This window comes from Scyliorhinus torazame, chromosome 9 (assembly GCF_047496885.1).
Source record: "Scyliorhinus torazame isolate Kashiwa2021f chromosome 9, sScyTor2.1, whole genome shotgun sequence".
Classification (NCBI taxonomy): Eukaryota; Metazoa; Chordata; class Chondrichthyes; order Carcharhiniformes; family Scyliorhinidae; genus Scyliorhinus; species Scyliorhinus torazame.
The window spans coordinates 77,362,615-77,386,281 of record NC_092715.1 but is presented as its reverse complement, the minus strand read 5'-3'; the positions used below and the strand labels follow the sequence as shown (position 1 = coordinate 77,386,281).

The following is a 23,667-nucleotide window of genomic DNA, read 5'->3' as shown; positions in this document are numbered from 1 at the left end:
GGGATGATGCAGGATTCATGAAGCGCATGTTGGGGCGCATTCCGGACCTGGAGATAGGAGGCCTGATAATGGGAGGGGACTTCAATACAGTGTTGGATCCAGCATTGGACTGCTCCAAATCAAGGACTGGAAAGAGGCCGGCGGCGGCCAAGGTACTTAGGGGGTTTATGGATCAGATGGGGGAGTGGACCCATGGCGGTTTGCAAGGCCGCAGGCCAGGGAATTTTCTTTCTTCTCCCATGTACACAAAGCCTACTCCCGGATAGATTTCTTTGTTCTGGGTAGGGCGCTCATCCCGAGGGTGGAGGGGACGGAGTATTCGGCTATAGCCGTTTCGGACCATGCCCCGCACTGGGTGGAACTGGAGCTGGGAGAGGAGAGGGACCAACGCCCGTTGTGGCGGCTGGATGTGGGACTGCTGGCGGATGAGGTGGTGTGTGGGAAAGTGAGGGGGTGTATCGAAAGGTACTTGGAGGCCAACGACAACGGGGAGGTGCGGGTGGGGGTGGTATGGGAGGCGTTGAAGGCGGTGATCAGGGGAGAGCTCATTTCCATTAGGGATCATAGGGAGAAGACAGGGGGTATGGAAAGGGAGAGGTTAGTGGGGGAGATTTTGAGAGTGGACAGGAGATACGCAGAGGCCCCGGAGGAAAGATTACTTGGGGAAAGACGACGGCTCCAGACAGAGTTTGACCTGTTGACCACAGGGAAGGCGGAGGCACAGTGGAGGAAAGCGCAGGGGGCGACCTACGAGTATGGCGAAAAGGCTAGTCGGATACTGGCGCACCAGCTCCGTAAGAGGATGGCAGCGAGAGAAGTAGGGGGAGTCAAAGATGGAAGGGGAGCCACGGTTCGGAGTGCGACGAAAATAAACGAGGTATTCAAGGCCTTTTATGAAGAGCTGTACAGATCCCAGCCCCCAGCGGGGAAAGAGGGGATGAGACGATTCATAGATCAGCTGAGATTCCCGAGGGTGGAGGAGCAAGAGGTGGCTGGTTTGGGGGCATCAATTGGGTTGGAGGAGCTGAGCAAGGGTTTGGGGAGCATGCAGGCGGGGAAGGTCCCGGGACCGGACGGATTCCCGGTGGAGTTCTACAGGAAGTACGCAGCCCCGCTACTGGTGAGGACCTTTAATGAGACAAGAGAGGAGGGGATCCTGCCCCCGACAATGTCAGAAGCGACAATTTCTTTGATCCTAAAGCGGGACAAGGACCCAATGCAATGTGGATCGTACAGGCCGATCTCGCTCCTCAATGTGGATGCAAAGTTGCTGGCAAAAGTGCTGGCCACGAGGATCGAGGACTGTGTCCCGGGGGTAATCCACGAGGACCAGACGGGATTTGTAAAGGGCAGGCAGCTCTTAAACGTGATAATGATGCCATCGGAGGAGGGAGAGGCAGAGATAGTGGCAGCTATGGATGCGGAGAAGGCCTTTGACCGAGTAGAGTGGGAGTACCACTGGAGGTGCTGCGTAGGTTTGGGTTCGGGGTAGGGTTTATCAATTGGGTTAAGCTCCTTTACAGAGCCCCAATGGCAAGTGTAGTGACGAACCGGCGGAGGTCGGAGTACTTTCGACTGTACCGAGGGACGAGGCAGGGGTGCCCCCTGTCCCCCCTGTTGTTCACATTGGCGATCGAACCATTGGCCATGTCATTGAGGGAATCTAATAAATGGAGGGGGGTGGTCCTAGGGGGAGAAGAGCATCGGGTGTCGCTATATGCGGATGACCTGTTGCTGTACGTGGCAGATCCAATGGAGGGGATGGTGGAGGTCATGCAGACTCTAAGGGAGTTTGGGGAGTTTTCGGGCTATAAGCTCAATGTAGGGAAGAGTGAGCTCTTTGTATTACAGGCGGGGGACCAAGAAAGAGGGATAGGGGACCTACCGCTGAGGAGGGCGGAGGGGAGCTTTCGGTATCTGGGGATCCAGATAGCCAGGAGTTGGGGGACCCTACATAAACTGAATCTGACGAGGTTGGTGGAGCAAATGGAGGAGGATTTCAAAAGATGGGACATGTTACCACTCTCGTTGGCGGGTAGAGTGCAGTCGGTCAAAATGGTAGTCCTTCCGAGGTTTCTGTTTGTGTTTCAGTGCCTTCCCATCGTGATCACTAAGGCTTTTTTAAGAGAGTAGGCAGGAGTATTATGGGGTTTGTGTGGGCGAATAAGACCCCGAGAGTAAGGAGAGGGTTCCTGGAACGCAGTAGGGACTGAGGAGGATTGGCGCTGCCAAACCTGGGGAGCTACTACTGGGCAGAAAATGTGGCGATGATCCGCAAGTGGGTTATGGAGGGAGAGGGGGCGGGCATGGAAGAGGATGGAGATGGCGTCCTGTAAAGGAACGAGCCTGGCGGCGTTGGTGACGGCACCGCTGCCGCTCTCGCCAACAAAGTATACCACGAGCCCGGTGGTGGCGGCAACGCTAAGGATCTGGGGCCAGTGGAGATGGCACCGGGGTGCAATGGGAGCATCGGTGTGGTCCCCGATCAGGGGTAACCACCGGTTTGTTCCGGGGAAGATGGACGGGGGGGTTCCAGAACTGGCATCGGGCGGGGATTGGAAGAATGGTGGACCTGTTCATCGACGGGACGTTTGCCAGCCTAGGGGCACTGGAGCAGAAGTTCGAGTTACCCCCAGGAAATGCCTTTAGATATATGCAGGTGAGGGCTTTTGTGAGGCGACAGGTGAGGGAATTCCCGTTGCTCCCGGCACAAGAAGTTCAAGACAGGGTGATCTCGGGTGTATGGGTTGGGGAGGGCAAGGTGTCGGAAATACACCAGGAGTTGAAAGAAGAGGGGGAAGCGCTGGTAGAGAGTTGAAGGGTAAATGGGAGGAGGAGCTGGGGGAGGAGATCGAGGAAGGTCTGTGGGCTGATGCCCTAGGTAGGGTTAATTCCTCCTCCTCGTGTGCCAGGCTCAGCCTGATGCAATTTAAGGTGGTCCACTGAGCGCACTTGACGGGGGCGAGGTTGAGTAGGTTCTTTGGGGTAGAGGACAGATGTGGAAGGTGCTCAGGGAGCCTGGCGAACCATGTCCATATGTTTTGGTCATGCCCGGCACTGGAGGGGTTCTGGAGAGGAGTGGCGGGAGCAATATCTCAGGTGGTGAAAGTCCGGGTCAAGCCAAGCTGGGGGCTAGCAATATTTGGAGTAGTGGACGAACCGGGAGTGCAGGAGGCGAAAGAGGCCGGCATTCTGGCCTTTGCGCCCCTAGTAGCCCGGCGAAGGATCTTGCTAATGTGGAAGGAGGCGAAGCCCCCCAGCCTGGAGGCCTGGATAAATGATATGGCTGGATTCATAAAGTTGGGGAGGATCAAGTTCGCCTTGAGAGGTTCTGCGCAGGGGTTCTACAGGCGGTGGCAACCGTTCGTAGACTATCTCACGGAGCGTTAGAGGAAGGTCGGTCAGCAGCAGCAGCAACCTGGGGGGGGGGGACGTCCGGGGAGGGGGTGGATGAGCAAGAGATAGCATGAAGAGTCGGGGAAACTGGCACGTACGGGAGAGAGCCAGTGTACAAAGCTAAGTCAATATACTATTTTGCCATGTACATATCTTGCTCCGCGCGATTTCTCGTTTCTTTTTTTTTGTTACAGTGGGGGGGGGGGGGGTTATTGTTTGTAAGGGAGAAAAATTGTGTTAAAAAACTTTAATAAATATATATTTTTTTAAAATAAAGATGAACATGGATTACAAAGTACATCTTAAGCTACAATGGTCGCATTAACACAAAAATTCTCTTTTAAGCACACAAGGTGACTACGGTCAAATACACACACTCCGCTCTGAGCCCAAATTAGTCTGTGGTGTTCTCCTTAGTGTCTGTGCTTTTCTCCTCAGAATAACCCCAGATGATTGTAACATGAGAGTTTCCAACTCCATTCCCAAAAACACACTTTAAAATCTTCTCATAATAATGTTTTCCCTGAGTGGTTTCCAGACTGAAATCAAGTCCAGGTTTTTCAAAAGCTTCAGTTCCACTTTTAACAGCGAATCTATTCCAGGATTTTACACCACCCCATTTTAGGTTTTATTTGTCTTAACTGCTTTTACACAAACTCTGGGAGCCAGCCACCGATTTCCATAATTATTGTCACTCACATTCCACAGGCTGTAGTAAAATTTCACAAAACTGAAAATCACTTCCGATATTGTTCTCGCATCTCAGCCTTCTTCTCAGCTCTGTCTGTCGTTTTACTGAACAGTTCTCTGTTCCAGTAGTTTGAACTTCAGACCTCTTGAAAACTTCTTCATTTCTCTGGTTTCCTTAACCAGCTGCTCTTGATCTCTGCAATTGTTTTTTTAACAAATGGCATGGCATTACTTCTCGCAAAGCTGAGAGAGATGTTTTCTCCAGCCTACTAAACAAATTGCTTCTTGCAGAGCTCTGTGAGCTACTTTCTCTCTCACTACCAATCTCCAATTGCAATCACATCAGCAAAACTAAAATTTAAAAGCATCGTTTATCCTTACAAGGGCCTGCAGTTGCTAAGCAATCCTCACTTGCTTATGTCTTTTATTTATTCTTTGTGCCGTAGCCCTCTCTCAGCACAATAGAAACTAAGTTGGAACTTAACCAACCCCCACACATACAAACATCTTTCACCAGCATGGATCCAACTATAGGTACAATTCTCCCAAAAAATGACTAAGTGCAATATTGGGCAGGTTTGGCAGGGTGTTTCCCACGGGTTTGTGGGTGAGATCTAGACCTGGAGTCACCCACACTTAGGGCATAATTTTTTGCGCAACTCGCCGCGTGGTTTTCGGCAGCAGAGGCAGCCCGCCAGCGGGATCTTCTGGTCCCGCCATTGTCAATGGGACTTCCCGTTGAATGCACCTCTCATCATCAGGAAACCTGAGGCGAGACTGGAATATCCTGCTGGTGCGAACAGACAGTAAATCCCGTCCTTAATCATTTTTTTAGGCCTTGGGGAGTTTCTCACCGGTTTTGCCCACACTTGGAAATTTTTTCAGCAGTGGGAAGCTGAACCTGCCAGCGAGATCGGCTTCTCAGAGATCTGGGCGCCATTTTGAAAGGGTGCCCCAATCTCGAAGTGAGGTTGAGGGCCTCCGACACCCCCCACTCACAGACAATTCCACCCCACCCCCCCATAGACTTGGTCTAACTTACTCACCCTAATGAGCACACGCCACTATGGGGTCGCTGAGTGCCCCCTTTCAGTACCCCGCTTCACCCCTGCAATGTTTAAGATACCCTTTCCTACCCCCTCTTAATCCCCCCTACCCTTCATAACACCCTTCAAGCCCCTCCCCCCCATTACATGGTCATGGCCACCCGCAATGCTCTGGCCCTGCCAGCCTGGCACCTGGGAAGTGCCCCTGGCACCCAGGCACTGACAGGTTGGCACTGCCAGGTGTCCAGCTGCCAGGGGGAGTGCCGGGGTACAGTCCTGCCCCATTCCCAACCAGCCGTCAGACTCTAATAGCCTCTGAGACTCCCAGAGTGGTCATCACACCTGGCCCCTGACTAGTTGAGGCCTCGTTGGTGTATGCCGGTGACTCCAGGGCACCGGGAAAATGAGTCTAATGGCACAATGAAATATGATTATTTGGATCACGCAGAGCAGGGGTGTGATACAGATCGCACCGGATCATGTGACTCACGCGCGGTTTTGTGCCCGACATGAAGCCCAATTTGGGCTTCTCCTGTGTAGTTCATGGCACAAGAAGATCAGAGCAGGATGCACGCAGTGGGAAAATAGCTGCGTTATTTCTAATCTTTACCAATACAAATATAAATCCCTTAAAACCACCTTTATGTTCCTCACAATCGTGCACCAGACTTTCACAGCTTAACATCCCAAACACGGCACGATGGCACAGTGGTTAGCACTGCTGCCTCATGGTGCCAGGGTCCCAGGTTCAATTGCAGCCTTGAGTGACTGTCTGTGTGGAGCTTCTTCACCGTGTCTGCGTGGGTTTCCTCTGGGTGCTCCCATTTCTTCCCACAGCCCAAAGAAGTGTAGGTTAAGTGAATTGGCTGTGATAAATTGCCCCTTAGTGCCCAAAGGTTAGGTGGGGTTACAGAAATAGAGCGGGGTGTGGGCCTAGGCAGGGTGCTCTTTCAGAGAGTCAGTGCAGACTAGATGGGCGCAATGGCGTCCTTCTGTACTGTTGGGATTCTATGATTCTATGATAAACAAATGATATAATTGACTTTTCAAAGCAACATAAAATGTTTTTATTTTTGTTTCCTTGCCTCCTAACTTCCAATACCCCTCTGCCTCATAGATATAATGTGGAGATGCCGGCGTTGGACTGTGGTGAGCACAGTAAGAAGTCTTACAACACCAGGTTATAAACATACCTCTTCATTCACCTGAGGAAGGAACAGTGCTCCGAAAGCTAGTGATTTGAAACAAACCTGTTGGACATTAACCTGGTGTTGTAAGACTTCTTACTGTGCTCATAGATATAACTCACACATCCTAGGATACAATCCTGTGGCTTGAAGGCCTGAGACAGATACCTCAGTGGTTGAGTGGTTTTGTAATGGTCAGCTGTGAAACTAACAGAAAGCACTTAATTCTCTTTGATGTGGTCCAAGAGCTGTTAATCATGGCTTGATGTTTCACAGCTGACTACTTCAAAATCACTCAAGCATGAAGGGAGATGAATGGGCACAGTAAGAAGTCTTACAACACCAGGTTAAAGTCCAACAGGTTTATTTGAAATCACTAGCTTTCGGAGCGCAGCTCTTTCATCAGACCCATGGAGCCATGCCGATCAGGATGAAGGAGCTGCGCTCCAAAAGCTAGTAATTCCAAATAAACCTTTTGGACTTAAACCTGGTGTTGTAAGATTTTTTGCTGTGCCCACCCAGTCCGACGCTGGTGTCATGATATGCAGACATGCAGATAATGATATACAGACAGGCACAGACAAGCAGCTAATGAACACAGAGAACAGGACACGACCAATGAGCAGGCAGTACACTCAGGGGTGATATCTCCCTATAAAAGGCACAAGGCACTCACACTCCGCCTCTTTCCACTGATGAACATCTACAGAGTGACTCAGGGTGTATGTACAATATCACACCTCCATCATGTGGCTAAGAACTAGCCTGGTTCAGTCAGACAGAGTAACCACAGTTAGGTTAGCAGAGATTCAAACTCATAGAGAACTGTGCTAACTGTGCTGCTGGTTCAATAAATCAGATTGAATTAACTTCAAGGTCTGGAGTATCTTTTGGTTAAAGCTGCATCCAGTTGCAGCCTGTGTTATCGCAGAGTATGTAACACAACATTCTACCAAGAGACTGCTTAATCTAGGTGGTTTACCTCAGTTCATTCCGTGACGACCAGCGAATGTATCCCGGCACCATGGGTTTTTGGCTGTCTCCTCGCGGATACGAACCACCTTCTCATCAGACACCGGGAGGGTGCTAGCACACAGCTGCACCTGTGATTCAATCTGCCGGATGATTTCCAGCGGTTCACTAGGGAATGTGATGGAGTGGGACAATGCATCAGCGATGATGAGCTCCTTGCCAGACGTGTACACTAAGTCAAAGTTGTACCTTCTGAGTTTGAGGAGGATGCGCTGCAACCGAGGCGTCATGTCATTCAGGTCATTCAGAATCTGCAACGCCGCGATTTTGCTTCTGACATCTTCCTCATGCTGCATGTGTACAGGGTGACCCCACTGTCCACTGGCATGTCGCCGGCTCAACTCCTGATGAGCAGGGACCTGCGGACGACACTTCCAGCCATACACTTGCCCAACCTGGATCACCTCCCAGTGCAGCAGAAAGTGCAGCAGCTCCAAAACCAGCAAAAGCAGGGCTATGATGCTCATGCCACCGATTTGTCAGTGTTATCCCCGGCAGACATTGTCAGGATCAAGATACCGGATGGTGGCTGGTCTGCTCCAGCTGTCGTTGTTCGATAGGCTGCGCCCCACTCGTTGTACGTATGGCTGATTGTTGTGTTGTGCGACGAAACAGACGGGCACTGCGCAAAGTTGCCTGCCTGCAACCGCTTTCTTCTCCGTTTCCGTCCGTTGTTTTGCCACCTCCTGATACCTCAAACTACGAGGCCACCAGTCAGGCTTCCATCCCGCCTGTCAAGGCGCCATCGTCTCCCCCACCACCTCTCCAGCGGCCAACAAGAATCAGACGCAAGCCCCAGAGACTGGACTTATGAACATTTGTTTTGTTTGCTATGTTCTGTTTTCTCACATTGGACAGCTGTCTTCACATGTAAATATGTTCACATATGCCACCACTTGTAAATATGTTACCACATGTAAGCACGTTCCCATGTGCCAACAAAACATTTTTAAAAAGGGGAGATGTCATGATATGCAGACATGCAGATAATGATATACAGACAGGCACAGACAGGCAGCTAATGAACACAGAGAACAGGACACAACCAAAGAGCAGGCAGGACACTCAGGGATGGTATCTCACTATAAAAGGCACGAGGCACTCACACTCCACCTCTTTCCACTGATGAACATCTACAGAGTGCGTCAGGGTGTATGTACAGTATCACACCTCCAGCACGTGGCTAAGAGCTAGTCTGGTTCAGTCAGACAGAGTAACCACACTTAGGTTAGCAGAAAGTCGAACTCATAGAGAACTGTGCTAACTGTGCTGCTGGTTCAATAAATCAGATTGAACTAACTTCAAGGTCTGGAGTATCTTTTGGTTAAAGCTGCATCCAGTTGCAGCCTGTGTTATCCCAGAGTACATAACACAGCAGCTTGCATATCCACATCATGGGGATGAATGGAATGATGCAGACAGCTGGGTGTGTGTTGAAGCTGTCATTCACAGCCTAGTAAAATCAATATCAACAAGAAATGAATGAATGGCTTGCAGATAAAAGATCTGAGGCGGTTTCAACCCAGCTGCTTAGTTTTCCCTTTCCAGGAATTGACAGGTGCTGCTTCGTATGCCTGTGCTAGCAGGTGCATTGCACAGTTCACTACCTCTGTCTGGACTGCTCTCTAGCTTCCGGACAGGCGTCTGTCTTCTGGGGGGGTTTCAAACTGGGGGCAACTCCCTGAAAGAGTTACCCCCTTGGCCCACTGCAAGGTCCACCACATCAGGGCCACGTTTGTCAAGACCTGCACAATATGAGGAGAGATTAAGTCGATTAGGACTGTATTTGCTGGAGTCCAAGAATGAACTGGGATCTCAAAAGAACCTATAAAGTTATAACAGGACTGGACAGGTGTTATAAGCTACATGAGATCCACGTGGCCATGCCGATTAGTCGCCCTATGAATCTCGTGGAGTAAGAGCTTCCCCGCTAACAGGCAGAGCTCCCTCATCAGCAAGGGAGAAAATCAGGACAGAAAAACCCCAGCCCGAGTGTGGGCTCGGTGCAGGTAGTCAAAGAACAAAGAACAAAGAAAAGTACAGCACAGGAACAGGCCCTTCGGCCCTCCAAGCCCATGCCGACCATGCTGCCCGACTAAACTGCAATCTTCTACACTTCCTGGGTCCGTATCCCTCTATTCCCATCCTATTCATGTATTTGTCAAGATGCCCCTGAAATGTCACTATCGTCCCTGCTTCCACCACCTCCTCCGGTAGCGAGTTCCAGGCACCCACTACCCTCTGTGTAAAAAACTTGCCTCGTACATCTACTCTAAACCTTGCCCCTCTCACCTTAAACCTATGCCCCCTAGTAACTGACCCCTCTACCCTGGGGAAAAGCCTCTGACTATCCACTCTGTCTATGCCCCTCATAATTTTGTAGACCTCTATCAGGTCGCCCCTCAACCTCCGTCGTTCCAGTGAGAACAAACAGAGTTTATTCAACCACTCCTCATAGCTAATGCCCTCCATACCAGGCAACATTCTGGTAAATCTCTTCTGCACCCTCTCGAAAGCCTCCACATCCTTCTGGCAGTGTGGCGACCAGAATTGAACACTATACTCCAAGTGTAGCCTAACTAAGGTTCTATACAGCTGCAACATGACTTGCCAATTCTTATACTCAATGCCACTGCCAATGAAGGCAAGCATGCCGTATGCCTTCTTGACTACCTTCTCCACCTGTGTTGCCCCTTTCAGTGACCTGTGGACCTGTACACCTAGATCTCTCTGACTTTCAATACTCTTGAGGGTTCTACCATTCACTGTATATTCCCTACCTGCATTAGACCTTCCAAAATGCATTACCTCAAATTTGTCCGGATTAAACTCCATCTGCCATCTCTCCGCCCAAGTCTCCAAACAATCTAAATCCTGCTGTATCCTCTGACAGTCCTCATCGCTATCCGCAATTCCACCAACCTTTGTGTCGTCTGCAAACTTACAATTCAGACCAGTTACGTTTTCCTCCAAATCATTTATAAATACTACAAACAGCAAAGGTCCCAGCACTGATCCCTGCGGAACACCACTAGTCCCTTCTGGAAGCAGTGTACATGGAGTCTTCATTCTACGACAAAAGAACAACAAAGAACAAAGAAATGTACAGCACAGGAACAGGCCCTTCGGCCCTCCAAGCCCGTGCCGACCATGCTGCCCGACTAAACTACAATCTTCTACACTTCCTAGGTCCGTATCCCTCTATTCCCATCCTATTCATGTATTTGTCAAGATGCCCCTTAAATGTCACTATCGTCCCTGCTTCCACCACCTCCACCGGTAGCGAGTTCCAGGCACCCACTACCCTCTGTGTAAAAAACTTGCCTCGTACATCTACTCTAAACCTTGCCCCTCGCACCTTAAACCTATGCCCCCTAGTAATTGACCCCACTACCCTGGAGAAAAGCCTCTGACTATCCACTCTGTCTATGCCCCTCATAATTTTGTAGACCTCTATCAGGTCGCCCCTCAACCTCCGTCGTTCCAGTGAGAACAAACAGAGTTTATTCAACCATTCCTCAGAGCTAATGCCCTCCATACCAGGCAACATTCTGGTAAATCTCTTCTGCACCCTCTCTAAAGCCTCCACATCCTTCTGGTAGTGTGGCGACCAGAATTGAACACTATACTCCAAGTGTGGCCTAACTAAGGTTCTATACAGCTGCAACATGACTTGCCAATTCTTATACTCAATGCCCCGGCCAATGAAGGCAAGCATGCCGTATGCCTTCTTGACTACCTTCTCCACCTGTGTTGCCCCTTTCAGTGACCTGTGGACCTGTACTCCTAGATCTCTCTGACTTTCAATACTCTTGAGGGTTCTACCATTCACTGTATATTCCCTACCTGCATTAGACCTTCCAAAATGCATTACCTCACATTTGTCCGGATTAAACTCCATCTGCCATCTCTCCGCCCAAGTCTCCAAACAATCTAAATCCTGCTGTATCCTCTGACAGTCCTCATCGCTATCCGCAATTCCACCAACCTTTGTGTCGTCTGCAAACTTACTAATCAGACCAGTTACATTTTCCTCCAAATCATTTATATATACTACAAACAGCAAAGGTCCCAGCACTGATCCCTGTGGAACACCATTGGAGACAGCCCTCCAATTAGAAAAGCATCCTTCCATTGCTACTCTCTGCCTTCTATGAACTAGCCAGTTCTGTGCCCACCTTGCCAGCTCACCCCTGATCCCGTGTGACTTCACCTTTTGTCCTTGTCTAACATGAGGGACCTTTTCAAAGGCCTTACTGAAGTCCATATAGACAACATCCACTGCTCTATCTGCATCAATCATCTTTGTGACCTCCTCGAAAAACTCTATCAAGTTAGTGAGACACGACCTCCCCTTCACAAAACCATGCTGCCTCTCATGAATACGTCCATTTGCTTCCAAATGGGAGTAGATCCTGTCTCGAAGAATTCTCTCCAGTAATTTCCCTACCACTGAAATAAGGCTCACCGGCCTGTAGTTCCCTGTATTATCCTTGCTACCCTTCTTAAACAGAGGAACAACATTGGCTATCCTCCAGTCCTCCGGGACATCACCTGAAGACAGTGAGGATCCAAAGATTTCTGTCAAGGCCTCAGCAATTTCCTGTCCTGGCCATCAGGCCCTGGGGACTTATCTACCTTAATATTTTTCAAGACGCCCAACACCTCGTCTTTTTGGATCTCAATGTGACCCAGGCTATCTACACACCCTTCTCCAGACTCAACATCTACTAATTCCGTCTCTTTGGTGAATACTGATGCAAAGTATTCATGTAGTACCTCACCCATTTCTTCTGGCTCCACACATAGATTCCCTTGTCTATCCTTCAGTGGGCCAACCCTTTCCCTGGCTACCCTCTTGCTTTTTATGTACGTGTAAAAAGCCTTGGGATTTTCCTTAACCCTATTTGACAATGACTTTTCGTGACCCCTTCCAGCCCTCCTGACTCCTTGCTTAAGTTCCTTCCTACTTTCCTTATATTCCACACAGGCTTTGTCTGTTCCCAGCCTTTTAGCCCTGACAAATGCCTCCTTTTTCTTTTTGACGAGGCCTACAATATCTCTCGTTATCCAAGGTTCCCGAAAATTGCAGTATTTATCCTTCTTCCTCACAGGAACATGACGGTCCTGAATTCCTTTCAACTGACACTTGAAAGCCTCCCACATGTCAGATGTTGATTTGCCCTCAAACATCCGCCCCCAATCTAGGTTCTTCAGTTCCCGCCTAATATTGTTATAATTAGCCTTCCCCCAATTTAGCACATTCATCCTAGGACCACTCTTATCCTTGTCCACCAGCACTTTGAAACTTACTGAATTGTGGTCACTGTTCCCGAAATACTCCCCTACTGAAACTTCTACCACCTGGCCGGGCTCATTCCCCAATACCAGGTCCAGTACCGCCCCTTCCCTAGTTGGACTGTCTACATATTGTTTTAAGAAGCCCTTCTGGATGCTCCTTACAAACTCTGCCCCGTCTAAGCCCCTGGCACTAAGTGAGTCCCAGTCAATATTGGAGAAGTTGAAGTCTCCCATCACCACAACCCTGTTGTTTTTACTCTTTTCCAAAATCTGTCTACCTATCTGCTCCTCTATCTCCCGCTGGCTGTTGGGAGGCCTGTAGTAAACCCCCAACATTGTGACTGCACCCTTCTTATTCCTGATCTCTACCCATATAGCCTCACTGCCCTCTGAGGTGTCCTCCCGCAGTACAGCTGTGATATTCTCCCTAACCAGTAGCGCAACTCCGCCACCCCTTTTACATCCCCCTCTATCCCGCTGAAACATCTAAATCCTGGAACGTTTAGTTGCCAATCCTGCCCTTCCCTCAACCAGGTCTCTGTAATGGCAACAACATCATAGTTCCAAGTACTAATCCAAGCTCTAAGTTCATCTGCCTTACCCGTAATACTTCTTGCATTAAAACATATGCACTTCAGGCCACCAGACCCGCTGTGTTCAGCAACTGCTCCCTGTCTGCTCTGCCTCAGAGCCCCACTGTCCCTATTCCCTAGTTCTCCCTCAATGCTCTCACCTTCTGACCTATTGCTCCCGTGCCCACCCTCCTGCCATACTAATTTAAACCCTCCCGTGTGACACTAGCAAACCTCGCGGCCAGGATATTTATGCCTCTCCAGTTTAGATGCAACCCGTCCTTCTTATATCGGTCACACCTGCCCCGGAAGAGCTCCCAGTGGTCCAGATAACGGAAACCCTCCCTCCTACACCAGCTGTGTAGCCACGTGTTTAGCTGCTCTATCTTAATATTTCTAGCCTCACTGACACGTGGCACAGGGAGTAATCCCGAGATTACAACCCTAGAGGTCCTGTCTTTTAACTTTCTGCCCAGCTCCCTGAACTCCTGCTGCAGGACCTCATGCCCCTTCCTGCCTATGTCGTTAGTACCAATATGTACAACAACCTCTGCCTGTTTGCCCTCCCCCTTCAGGATGCCCTCTACCCGTTCGGAGACATCCTGGACCCTGGCACCAGGGAGGCAACATACCACCCTTGAGTCTCTTTCACGTCCACAGAAGCGCCTATCTGTTTTGTTTCTTTTTGTTTCTTTACGCTCCTGTATGGTCACTTCCTCGAACTCCACAACAGGGTATATGCAAGAAGGATATTTCCGATGGTGGTGTGTCCAGACCAGGAGTCATTGTCCGAGGATACGGGGTAGACTATTTAAGACAGAGATTAGCAGAAATGTTTTCACCCTGAGAATGGTGAGCCTGTGGAATTCGCTACTGCAGAAAGTATTGGGGCTAAAACATATGGGGCGGGATTCTCCAAGCCCGGGGCCGGGCTGGAGAATCCCTGCAACCGAGCCACGCTGGCACGCGATTCCCTGCAGTGCATAGAATCAGCGCCATTGGCGCCAGCGCATTTGTCGTGTCGCCGTTCGTGGGCCGCCGATTTTCGGCCTGGGATGGGCTGAGCGGCTGCTCTAAGAAGGCAGAGTGCCGCTGGCGCTGTCCACACCTGGTCGCAGCCGGTGGGAACTCTGCGCGCAGGGTCGGCGGGCAGCCTGTGGGGGGGGGGGGGGCTCCAACCCCGGGGGGGGCCTCCGATGGGGCCTGGCCCGCGATCGGGGCCCACCTGGTGGGCCGACCTCTCGCTCCCCAGGCCTATTTTCTTCCGCGCCGGTCTCTGAACTCCCGCGCCATGTTGCGTCGAGGCCGGCGCGTTGAGGGAAGCCACCGCGCATGTGCGGATCCCGTGGCGTACAGTTTGCACCGGAATGGGAGGCTGGAGCGGCGTGAACCTCTCCAGCGCCGTGCTGGCCCCCTGTAGGGGCCAGTATCGGTACTCCCAGTGGCCCGTTCACACCGACGTGAAACGCGACTGCATTTCCAATGGTGTGGACACTCTGCCGCCGAATGGGAGAATCCCGCCCAGAAAGTTGGCAGCACAAAGGAATTCATTCAGCTCATTGTGCCTGTGCCTGCTGAAAAGGAGCAATCCAAACTAATTCCACTTTGCACTTCTCGGTCCGTATCCCATGTATTTTTTAAATGTGGTGAGGCTTTGTATCTCTTACCATGTTTCAATCAGTGAGTTCCAGATCCCTACCACATTCTGGGCCAAAAGTATTTTCCAACACCGATCTACATCTTTCACTGAATACTTTATATTTATGCCCTCTGGTTGACCTCGCTGTTCAGGCCTAATCCCTTATCATATAATTTTTAGTGTCTCGATTAAACCTTTCCTAGACATACTTTGTCACAAAGACAACAACCCCAGCCTATCCAATGTTTCCTCATAGATACTATTCTCATTTCTGATAATACTGTCATAAATCTCCTCTGTACTCTCACCAATGCATTCACATTCTTGCTGTAATGTGATGACTGGAACTGGACACGAGAACTCTAGTTGTTGCTTCAAGTATGGGAAGCCATTGATTATTAGTCAGTAGATTATTACATTTGCCGATTCCTCTGCAGGCATTTGTGCAACTCTTAAAATCATTAATATTTAATTAACATTTGAGCCAAGCATGCCAGCTCTTGTCATCCAGGAGGTAAAGAGGATAAATGGCAAGCAATGGGGTAGAGGCTGTGATTCGCTCACTTCAAAGTTTTACATGCACTCAACCAAAGACACTGCTGGACCTATCTCACAAAATTGTAACTAACAGAAAAGGGACTTGACACGTTGGTCTCTGAGAACAAGGAGAATACCAGAAAAAATGTAAATATTGTTGCTCGTAAGATCAATGCACATTTTCAGTTTATTGGCTGTTATTTGTTTCCACAGCTTTTTGGAAGACCATTTTTATGTGACAAACAAGATCAAAATCAATCCCATCATCACCATTTTCTTTCAATTCTTAATTCTTTGCATCACAGCAAATGAGAAAAGTTGAGAGCATACGAGCGCCACAGGGTATTGTCAAACTGTCAAAACTATTTCCTCCTTCACAGAGCAGATCTGACATATTTGCCCTAAATTTTCAGGCAATCACAATTTTCTGCTGTGGATTTTGAGTACCCACCATACAAGTGGCTGTCAAATTCCTGTTCAAACAAGCCAACAGCGCTTCTAATTAATCTGATTCAGTCAGAGGCTGGTTAGCATTTTAGAATAATAAGCATCATCCCTTGAGGATTTTAATACAGGATAGATACCACCTTGCCCCTTCTCTTATTTTTTAGTCATGAAAAGGCAATGAGACATCAAATATTGTGAGGTAGAGAAAATGCATAATTTATTTAGAGTGTTACCCGTCAGTCCATTTGAAATCAGTACGTATATCTAAAATGCATCATTAAAATAAATGCTTTTTGTTCATGGTGAAACAATATGTTCCTTCTCCTGACATTGAGATAAGGGCCTGCCAGGTATACTTTGGAGCATTCTCACTACAATGATCCAATTACACTGCACTTTGTGTGTCAATGTAGATACTTCGGACACAATGTTTGGAATGTGACTGACAAGTGAATCTGCTGAACTGCATGGTAGGAATTATAGGACCTGCATTTGTGCCAATGTTCAGCCTGGTGTTTAATATTAGCATAACTAGCATCTGTGCCCAGGACATACCAAAATCATCCTGGTTTTGGGCTATCCCGAAAAATGTGAATTTGTCTTTCCTCTTCACTGAGGATGCTGTATTTTTGCAGTGTTTTCTGGTTTTGTGATGTAGTGATGCCATTTTACTTGTGCTTTACATTACACAGTTACCAGTGATTTGGCCCCCATAGATCAGTCCAGAGTACAGTCCAAGGGCACAGTGTGTGTGTGTGTGTGTGTGGGGGGGGGGGGGGGGGGTGAAGAGTCATCAGTGGTAATGGAGCACAGGCAATAAACAATTTGGCTGACTGCTTATTCCACAGTTTGTTCTTTTCTGTTTTGTGCTAATTCGGTTTCACTCTAATAATGTGTCCATCCTTTTGTACAAGTGGTGTTTATTAGGAATTCACCATCACCATGTGTGTTGTGCCCTAAGGCAGGCACTTTGTTCATTGTCTGTCGATGCTTCACCATGAGCCTTTTCCGTGACAGTTTTCTGTCAATGGTGGTTTTCCATTGCTTTCCACTCCCAGGGATAGGGTGAGGAGGTAGGTCCCAAGTCTACCTCAGCCACAGCGTGTATCAAACTCGTGCTTTTTGCGTTATTCTGAACTAGATGCTTGATGTTCAGCCAATTGCGCTAACCAGACCTGACATGGTAGGAATTCTAGGACCTGTATAAAGGGTATTTGTGCCAATGCTCAGCCAGGTGTTTAATATTGGCATAACTAGCATCTGCGCCCAGGGCATACCAAAATCAAAATAGAATCTATAGAATTCCTACAGTGCAGAAGGAGATCATTCGGCTGATCGAGTCTGCACAGACCTTCCGAAAGAGAATACTACCTCGGCCCACTTCCCCCCCTATCCCCGTAACCCCACACATTGAACTTTGCTAACCCGCTTAACCTGCACATCTTTGGACTGTGGGAGGAAACCGGAACATCTGGAGGAAACCCACGCAGACACGGGGAGAATGTTCAAACTCCACAGAGATAGTCACCCAGGATCAGAATCGAACCCCAGTCCCTAGTGCTGTGATACATCAGTGCTTTCCATGGTGCCGTCGGAATAGGGTTCTCCAATAGGTGAAGGATCTGAATATGAATATGTTATTTATCACTTAAATAGTTCTGGTTTCTGCTACACAGAAGCCCGATGTATCATGGTGGTCAGCGCATTTGTGGCTTGAAATGGGCAATAACTTTACATGCTATAGTGTAGGATTAGGTGTGTTACCCAAAAAATAGGCTTTGCATGATCAAAATTTTAGCCCTTGTTGTTGTCAAACAATTTGTTTTGGCACTTTTAAGAGTCAGATTTTCTTGACTGTTGTGGAATCACCAAAAATAATCCTTCCCCCTCATTCTGAACCTTTTCCTCAATTCTGTCTCTGTGTAATACTATCCATCAAAGAATAAGAAGGACAATCAGTTGTCACTGCATGGAATGTTGCCTTGTTCAAGGCCAGGGGGTTGGGATTGTTTGTAACCTTAGTTGATACTAGGTAGAAAACCTCTTCTGAAGTGATAAAGAAAATGTTGTGTTCGGAATTGTGACTGTCAACCGGATCACTAAAATATTCGCAGTAGAAAGGTTTGGAGAATATATTTTACTGGGAAGTTAATTTTAAACCATGAAAAGTTGAGATTCCATTAGGGCTCTGGTTCTTAGTATATGGCCAGAGCAACCAAAGATCCCAATGAAAGGTCATACTACTGGCCTAATTTCCCTGTTATGTGGCGGATAAGTGAATGAGCTACCTGCACGGGTTATTAGTCTGACAATCTGTAACATTACAACCACGTTGGAGTAAGGAACATTTTAGATTTTGATCAATTTCCATTGTAATTCACAGCAGAAAACAATTTGTATACTTCGCTGTTCAAAAATGTCAACACATTGTGGGAAATAGATTATTTAATGGTAATGGGAATTGTTTGAATTTATGTCGCATGCACTGTTCTAGTGGTCGAAAATTCTGTACCTGAGAGTGCTTGGAAACCCAGTGTCGAAGGACATTCAAAACACGGTTTGTCGCTGCCCTACGTATTATAAATTCTTTGTCACACATGCGCTCTGAGTTGTTAAATCCTACAAAAAGGGGGGGAGAAAAGGACAATTTCAGCATAACACAACAGAGCCATAAATCATTATTTTTTCATGTATCACTATCATGCCAGAAAAAATCCCTCAGAAAAGCTTAGATTCAAGATCATCCTTGGACTAGCAAGCAGTAACAAGTGCTAGGGGAAGCAAACTAGTGGATTTGTGTACAGCAACAATAGGATATCTCTATAAAGTCTCCCAAATTGGTCACCCATTCAAAGTCAACTTTGAGAAGAAAGAATGTGAAATCAAAATGCAGGTTGGCTATCCTTTTTCCAAAAAACAAACATATCCAAATACCAAACATTCTTTTGAACAAATCGTAACGTGAACCAGCCCAAACCTCACCTACCTTTTGTGTGGGATGTCTGTGACCTGAGCCAACAGGAACCTCACTAATTGGGCCTGAACGTTTGAACAGCATGTCGAGTTGTTTGCCTGCACTCCATTTGATGGTTAGTTAGTGCTTTTATTCCATCGTGCACATGTCAAAAAGACCATCAGATACCCTTATGGGTAACAGTGAGAAAAGGAAAAGGAAGGATAATTCATTAAGAATTTCTAAGAGAATGATGTTGTTGCAGAAACTTGACCATGGTGCACCTGTGAGGCAACTGAATGAATAGAATGGGATGAGTATCACCACCACCAATTGTTGACATTTTATATTGAAAGTGACTGAAGAAAAGTTAATGAATGATAGAGAAACCCTTGTGTAGGCCGAAGAATGATTAACATGATTGTGTGCGGATGGAGTGGATTCAGCACTGTAGGAGTGAAATGTTTCCACTGACTGACACAATGATCAGCATCAAGCCAAGATCTACCACGAAGAACTGAGGGAAGAATTGTTCCAGTTTGAGCTATGGTGGGGGTGGAAATGTGGAGTGTTTCCTGCTGTGGCGGCCAGCGATAAAACACACCAAGTTTTCCATTCCCGACTCAATAATTATGCACCTTGGTGTTTTAAACGTGTTCAAATGTAATTTGGCTGCAATCGGGAAGAGCAAATGCCCTAGGGGCTTCGAGGGTATTTGGAAATAACCTGTTCAGTACTATGCCAATAAGAGAACTTGGGTAATCAGGGACATGTTTAAGGCTGTTAGATGTTTTATTTGATGAACCCAATACATTTCCTCTGGAGACATAATGGTCCAGAAATATCTCAAAGAAATAATGACAAGATCGCAAGAACAGTCATTAATAATGCAAACGCCACCCCCTCCAGCAATTTGTGGTGAAGACTCGGGGCAGGGTTTTCCAGCTGTTCCTGCTGGTTGGATTTTCTGATCCTGCCGAAGGCAATAATTTCCAGGTTACAAAGCTGTTTTGACACTCCGAAATGAAAATTGGATAAATTTTGTTCAACTTAATTTTGGGATAAGAATATAAATGTCACTCAGTAACACTGATGATTTATTAATTCTCAAGGACCCAAACAAAACTGGGTTGTAACATCTTCTTGTTCTGCTTGTTCTTTTAAATTTTTTCTTACACTTCCTCACTGTCTTTTTTTATTTCACATTGACCTTGTTCACTTCAGCAGGTTGTGTGCATCCCCAAACCCTCAGAACAGTTTTTGGTGCATTCAAACTCCAGACGATATACTCGCTGAGGAGCCTCCATGCATGCTGCTCATGAACATTGGAGGAATATCAGCCCAAGGCACTTACTGGACCCTCGGCAAGACTCAGGACCTGCCAGCACTGAAACATGCAGCTTCTGAAAATGAAGGATAGGGCCATGGAGAATGGCAGGGTGGCTAAGTACAAGCAATGCCCGGGGGGGGGGGGGATGATTCTTTCCAATGCCAGGAGCATGTAATGGCCACTCTTCCCGCACCTTGCACTGATCGGTGTGCCAATGGTTGTGTCAACCTCTGAGTCCAATTTATGTGCCCACCTAATTTCCTGGGGTAGTCATGACTGGCTCCCTGCCACGCTGCTCGTCTGCCTCTGACCCAGCAAAAAGCCCATGCACTCTCTATCAAAATCCCCAAATCCTCAATGGAGCTCTTTCAAAACCTTAAGTGCAATTTTTAACAGATTAAGCAAATTCTTGAGGTTGCCCGCCTCTCAGCCTAGTGAAACTCGCTGGCACCAGGAACAGTGACAGAAAACCGGCATGCCTCTCGCACTGATATCCTCATCACCCGCCTGCCTCCTTTCCCACCTTTGACCTAAAAAACTAGCCTACTGAAGGGATGTGTCAATTTGACAGAGTCTTGCAAGAGGCGCGGTGACAAGTAGGCATCATTAAAATTATGGTGTTTATTTTACAAATTTTAATTGCTTTCTGTCTCGCTTGGTGTACTGTAATTGTTTAATAATGAGGATTGTGCAATTGAAAGGTGGAGTGGGCTCGAGGGGCTGAATTACCTACTCCTGCTCTTTGTTCTTATGTTCTCATAATTACCTTCCTGCCTGAACCTTGCCATGTAAAGATTGAGAGATGGTAAAATGCGACCTGATCAACAATTAAAAAGAATAAACAAAATGCTTCCCCCTAAAGTTCTCCAATTGTGCAGCAGCACCTAACCGAGCAATTTAAAGGGAATTGAAAAGTTGTAAATTGCTGCCATGTTTATTCCTGTTGTACAAATCCAGGCTTCAACTAGCAAGGCAGATAGTCAGAGAAAGTTTCCAACCATGACTACATGCAGGATTGCAGGTGGACAAACCCAGGCAAACATAGAGACAACAGCTATGAGAAGGTGCTTGCCTGAACCTTTGGAACTGATTCAAAATCATGAGGGGTCTGGGCGGAGTAAATAGGGGGGAAACTGTTCCCACTCGTGAAAGGATCGAGTACGAGAGGGAAGATTTAACTGGCAAATGAAGCAATGGTGACATGGGGAAAGATATTTTCACAGCGAGTGGCTAGGATCTGGAATGCACTGGCAGTGTTGTGGAGGCAGTTCAATTGCAAAATTCAGAAGGGAATTATATAGTTATCTGAAAACAAAGAATGTGCAGGGTTACGGGGAATAGGCTGGGGATTGGCACTAAGTGAATTGCTCATTCAGAGAGCCGGTGCCGACACAATAGGCCGAATGGCCTCCTTCTGCACTGTAAGAATTCGGTAACTCTGCTACTGAGGTGGTGTCGGCAGACACTGTAAATAATTGAAGGTTATCATTTAGTGCAGTTGCACCCTTTTGGTGGTCTCTTGCTTGTTTCCTTGGTGTTGAAAATGAAGTGATTCTTATTTAATGTTTGATGGCAGTGCTAGTCCTTGTACCTTGTGAAAAGGTAACTGCAGTCAGACTCAGATATGCTTGTTTACATTATGTGAAAGTGAAATGAAAGTCACAACAATCCCAGAGGGCCAAAGGCTGCTCTCCTTTTTAGAGAGAAAGCTGACTGGCAGTGATTAAAACTGACAAAGTTGAGAAGAATGGATAACTTCAGCCAGCACAGGAATTGAACCCACGCTGTTGACATCACTGCACATCACAAACCAGCCATCCCGCCAACGGAGCTAAACAACCCTGTGCAAGGGGGGCGACTGAGTAGGTACATCTCCTGAGTCCTGCCAGTCTGCCATTAGTCTCTAGCACATGACTGCTGATGTCACAGGGACATCATTGTCTAAATCACTCATATTTATGCTTTTAACCCATTACACTGCTTCCTTTAAATTCACCAGATTTCTGAATTCAAAATTTCTGGACCAAAATTTTGGTTGCTAAAAATAAAGGCTGAGAATGCACTCAGTTCTGTTCCCACTCCTCTACCCTAACTGCGCTGAGCAGGTGACAGAAATGTTGGTCATGTCCGGTTGCGGCCATGGAGGAGTAGGTCGCACATTTGATAGCTCCCGCCTGAAACAGACTTTTGGACCTTTTTCCCCCAGTTTTTTAAGGATTTTATGGGATAAATCAGTGAAGAGTGAGACAGTAAGGAGAAATCCCCCTCCAGTGTATGGAGAATTGGACCAGAAGTGGCCGTGTGAGACGACAAAGTCCTATAAGGGAGACACAAGTAGAGCTGGTAACACGGGACAGCATGGCGGAGGGCAAGGGTCGTGGGGAAACGGCACAGTCGTCGAAGGAGCAGCTGGTGAAGTTTTTCAAGGATTGCTTCGCCAAGCTGAAGAAGGGCATGCTGGACCCGTTTAAGGCTTTGATTGATCAAGTGGTTCAGAATCAGGAAACCAACGGGAGAGCGATCCAGGAGGTGGAATAAAAGTTGTCCGAGCACGAGGAGTATGTAACCATGCTGGAAAACAAGGTGGGGATGATGAATGACCGCCAGAAAAGAATGCAGGAGAAGCTGGAGGACCTGGAGAATAGGTCCAGGAGGCAGAATCCCAGAATTGTTGGCCTCCCTGACGGCAGTGATGAATCGGATGCGAGGGCCTATGTGACGGACATGTTGGAGAAGTTGATGGAGGGCTGGGGCATTCCCTCGGCCCCTGGAATTGGACAGAGCGCACAGAGCCCTCGCGAGGAAGCTCCGAGCGAACAAACCGCCGAAGGCCATGGTGGTATGTTTTCACCGTTTCATGGACAAGGAACACGTTTTGAGGTGGGCCAAGAAAGAACGGAGCAGCAAGTGGGAGAACTGTGAGTTGCACATCTATTAGGACCTGGGAGCGGATTTGGCCAAGAGGCAAGCTGGGTCTGTGGGTCACACATGAGGAATGGGACTTCTACTTTGAAACGCCAGACGAAGTATGGACCTTTATTAAAGAAATGAAGCTGGAGGCGAATTAAAAGACACTTAAGCCTTGGAGAAGTACTGTGACGGCGATTTGTGGTGCTGGATTGTAAACATTTAAGTAGCTCTATGTGAAATAATGGGCTGTGTGGATGGTTAACGGTTGCTTTCTTTTGCAGGGACCTTGTTATAGGGCGGGGGAGGGTGGGGTTTGAATTTGGTTCTGCTTTTTTGGGTGACTATTTTTCTAAAGTAACTGTTTCTTTACTGTTTTTTCTGATCTTTGTTTACTGGGGAATGTGATGCTTTTAAAATGCTTATTCATGTGGGGGGGGGAGAGAGTAGAAAACAATAGAGAGACAGACTGTTTGGTGCCAGGGGCAGGAGCTACCAAGTCAGCATGGGTCAGATGACTCTCGGAAGCGCAGTGGGGGGTGAGCAGGTGTTAAGCTGGAGATTGACTTGGGGGATTGGGTTTATAGTGTTGTTGCTAGGGAGGGAGGGAGGGAGGGGGGGGAGCTGCTT

General features: G+C 47.8%; 1 protein-coding gene across 3 annotated transcripts in view; it reads right to left on the bottom strand.

The window, feature by feature from the left end:
* Positions 1-23,667, bottom strand: part of rasgrf2b (Ras protein-specific guanine nucleotide-releasing factor 2b) — a 465,843-nt gene that overhangs the window by 117,052 nt on the left and 325,124 nt on the right. For all 3 annotated transcript variants that reach the window (XM_072516189.1, XM_072516187.1, XM_072516188.1), the window contains one exon: positions 18,360-18,466. In XM_072516189.1, the coding sequence (XP_072372290.1) occupies positions 18,360-18,466 (107 nt within the window). The remainder of the gene's footprint in view (positions 1-18,359; positions 18,467-23,667) is intronic.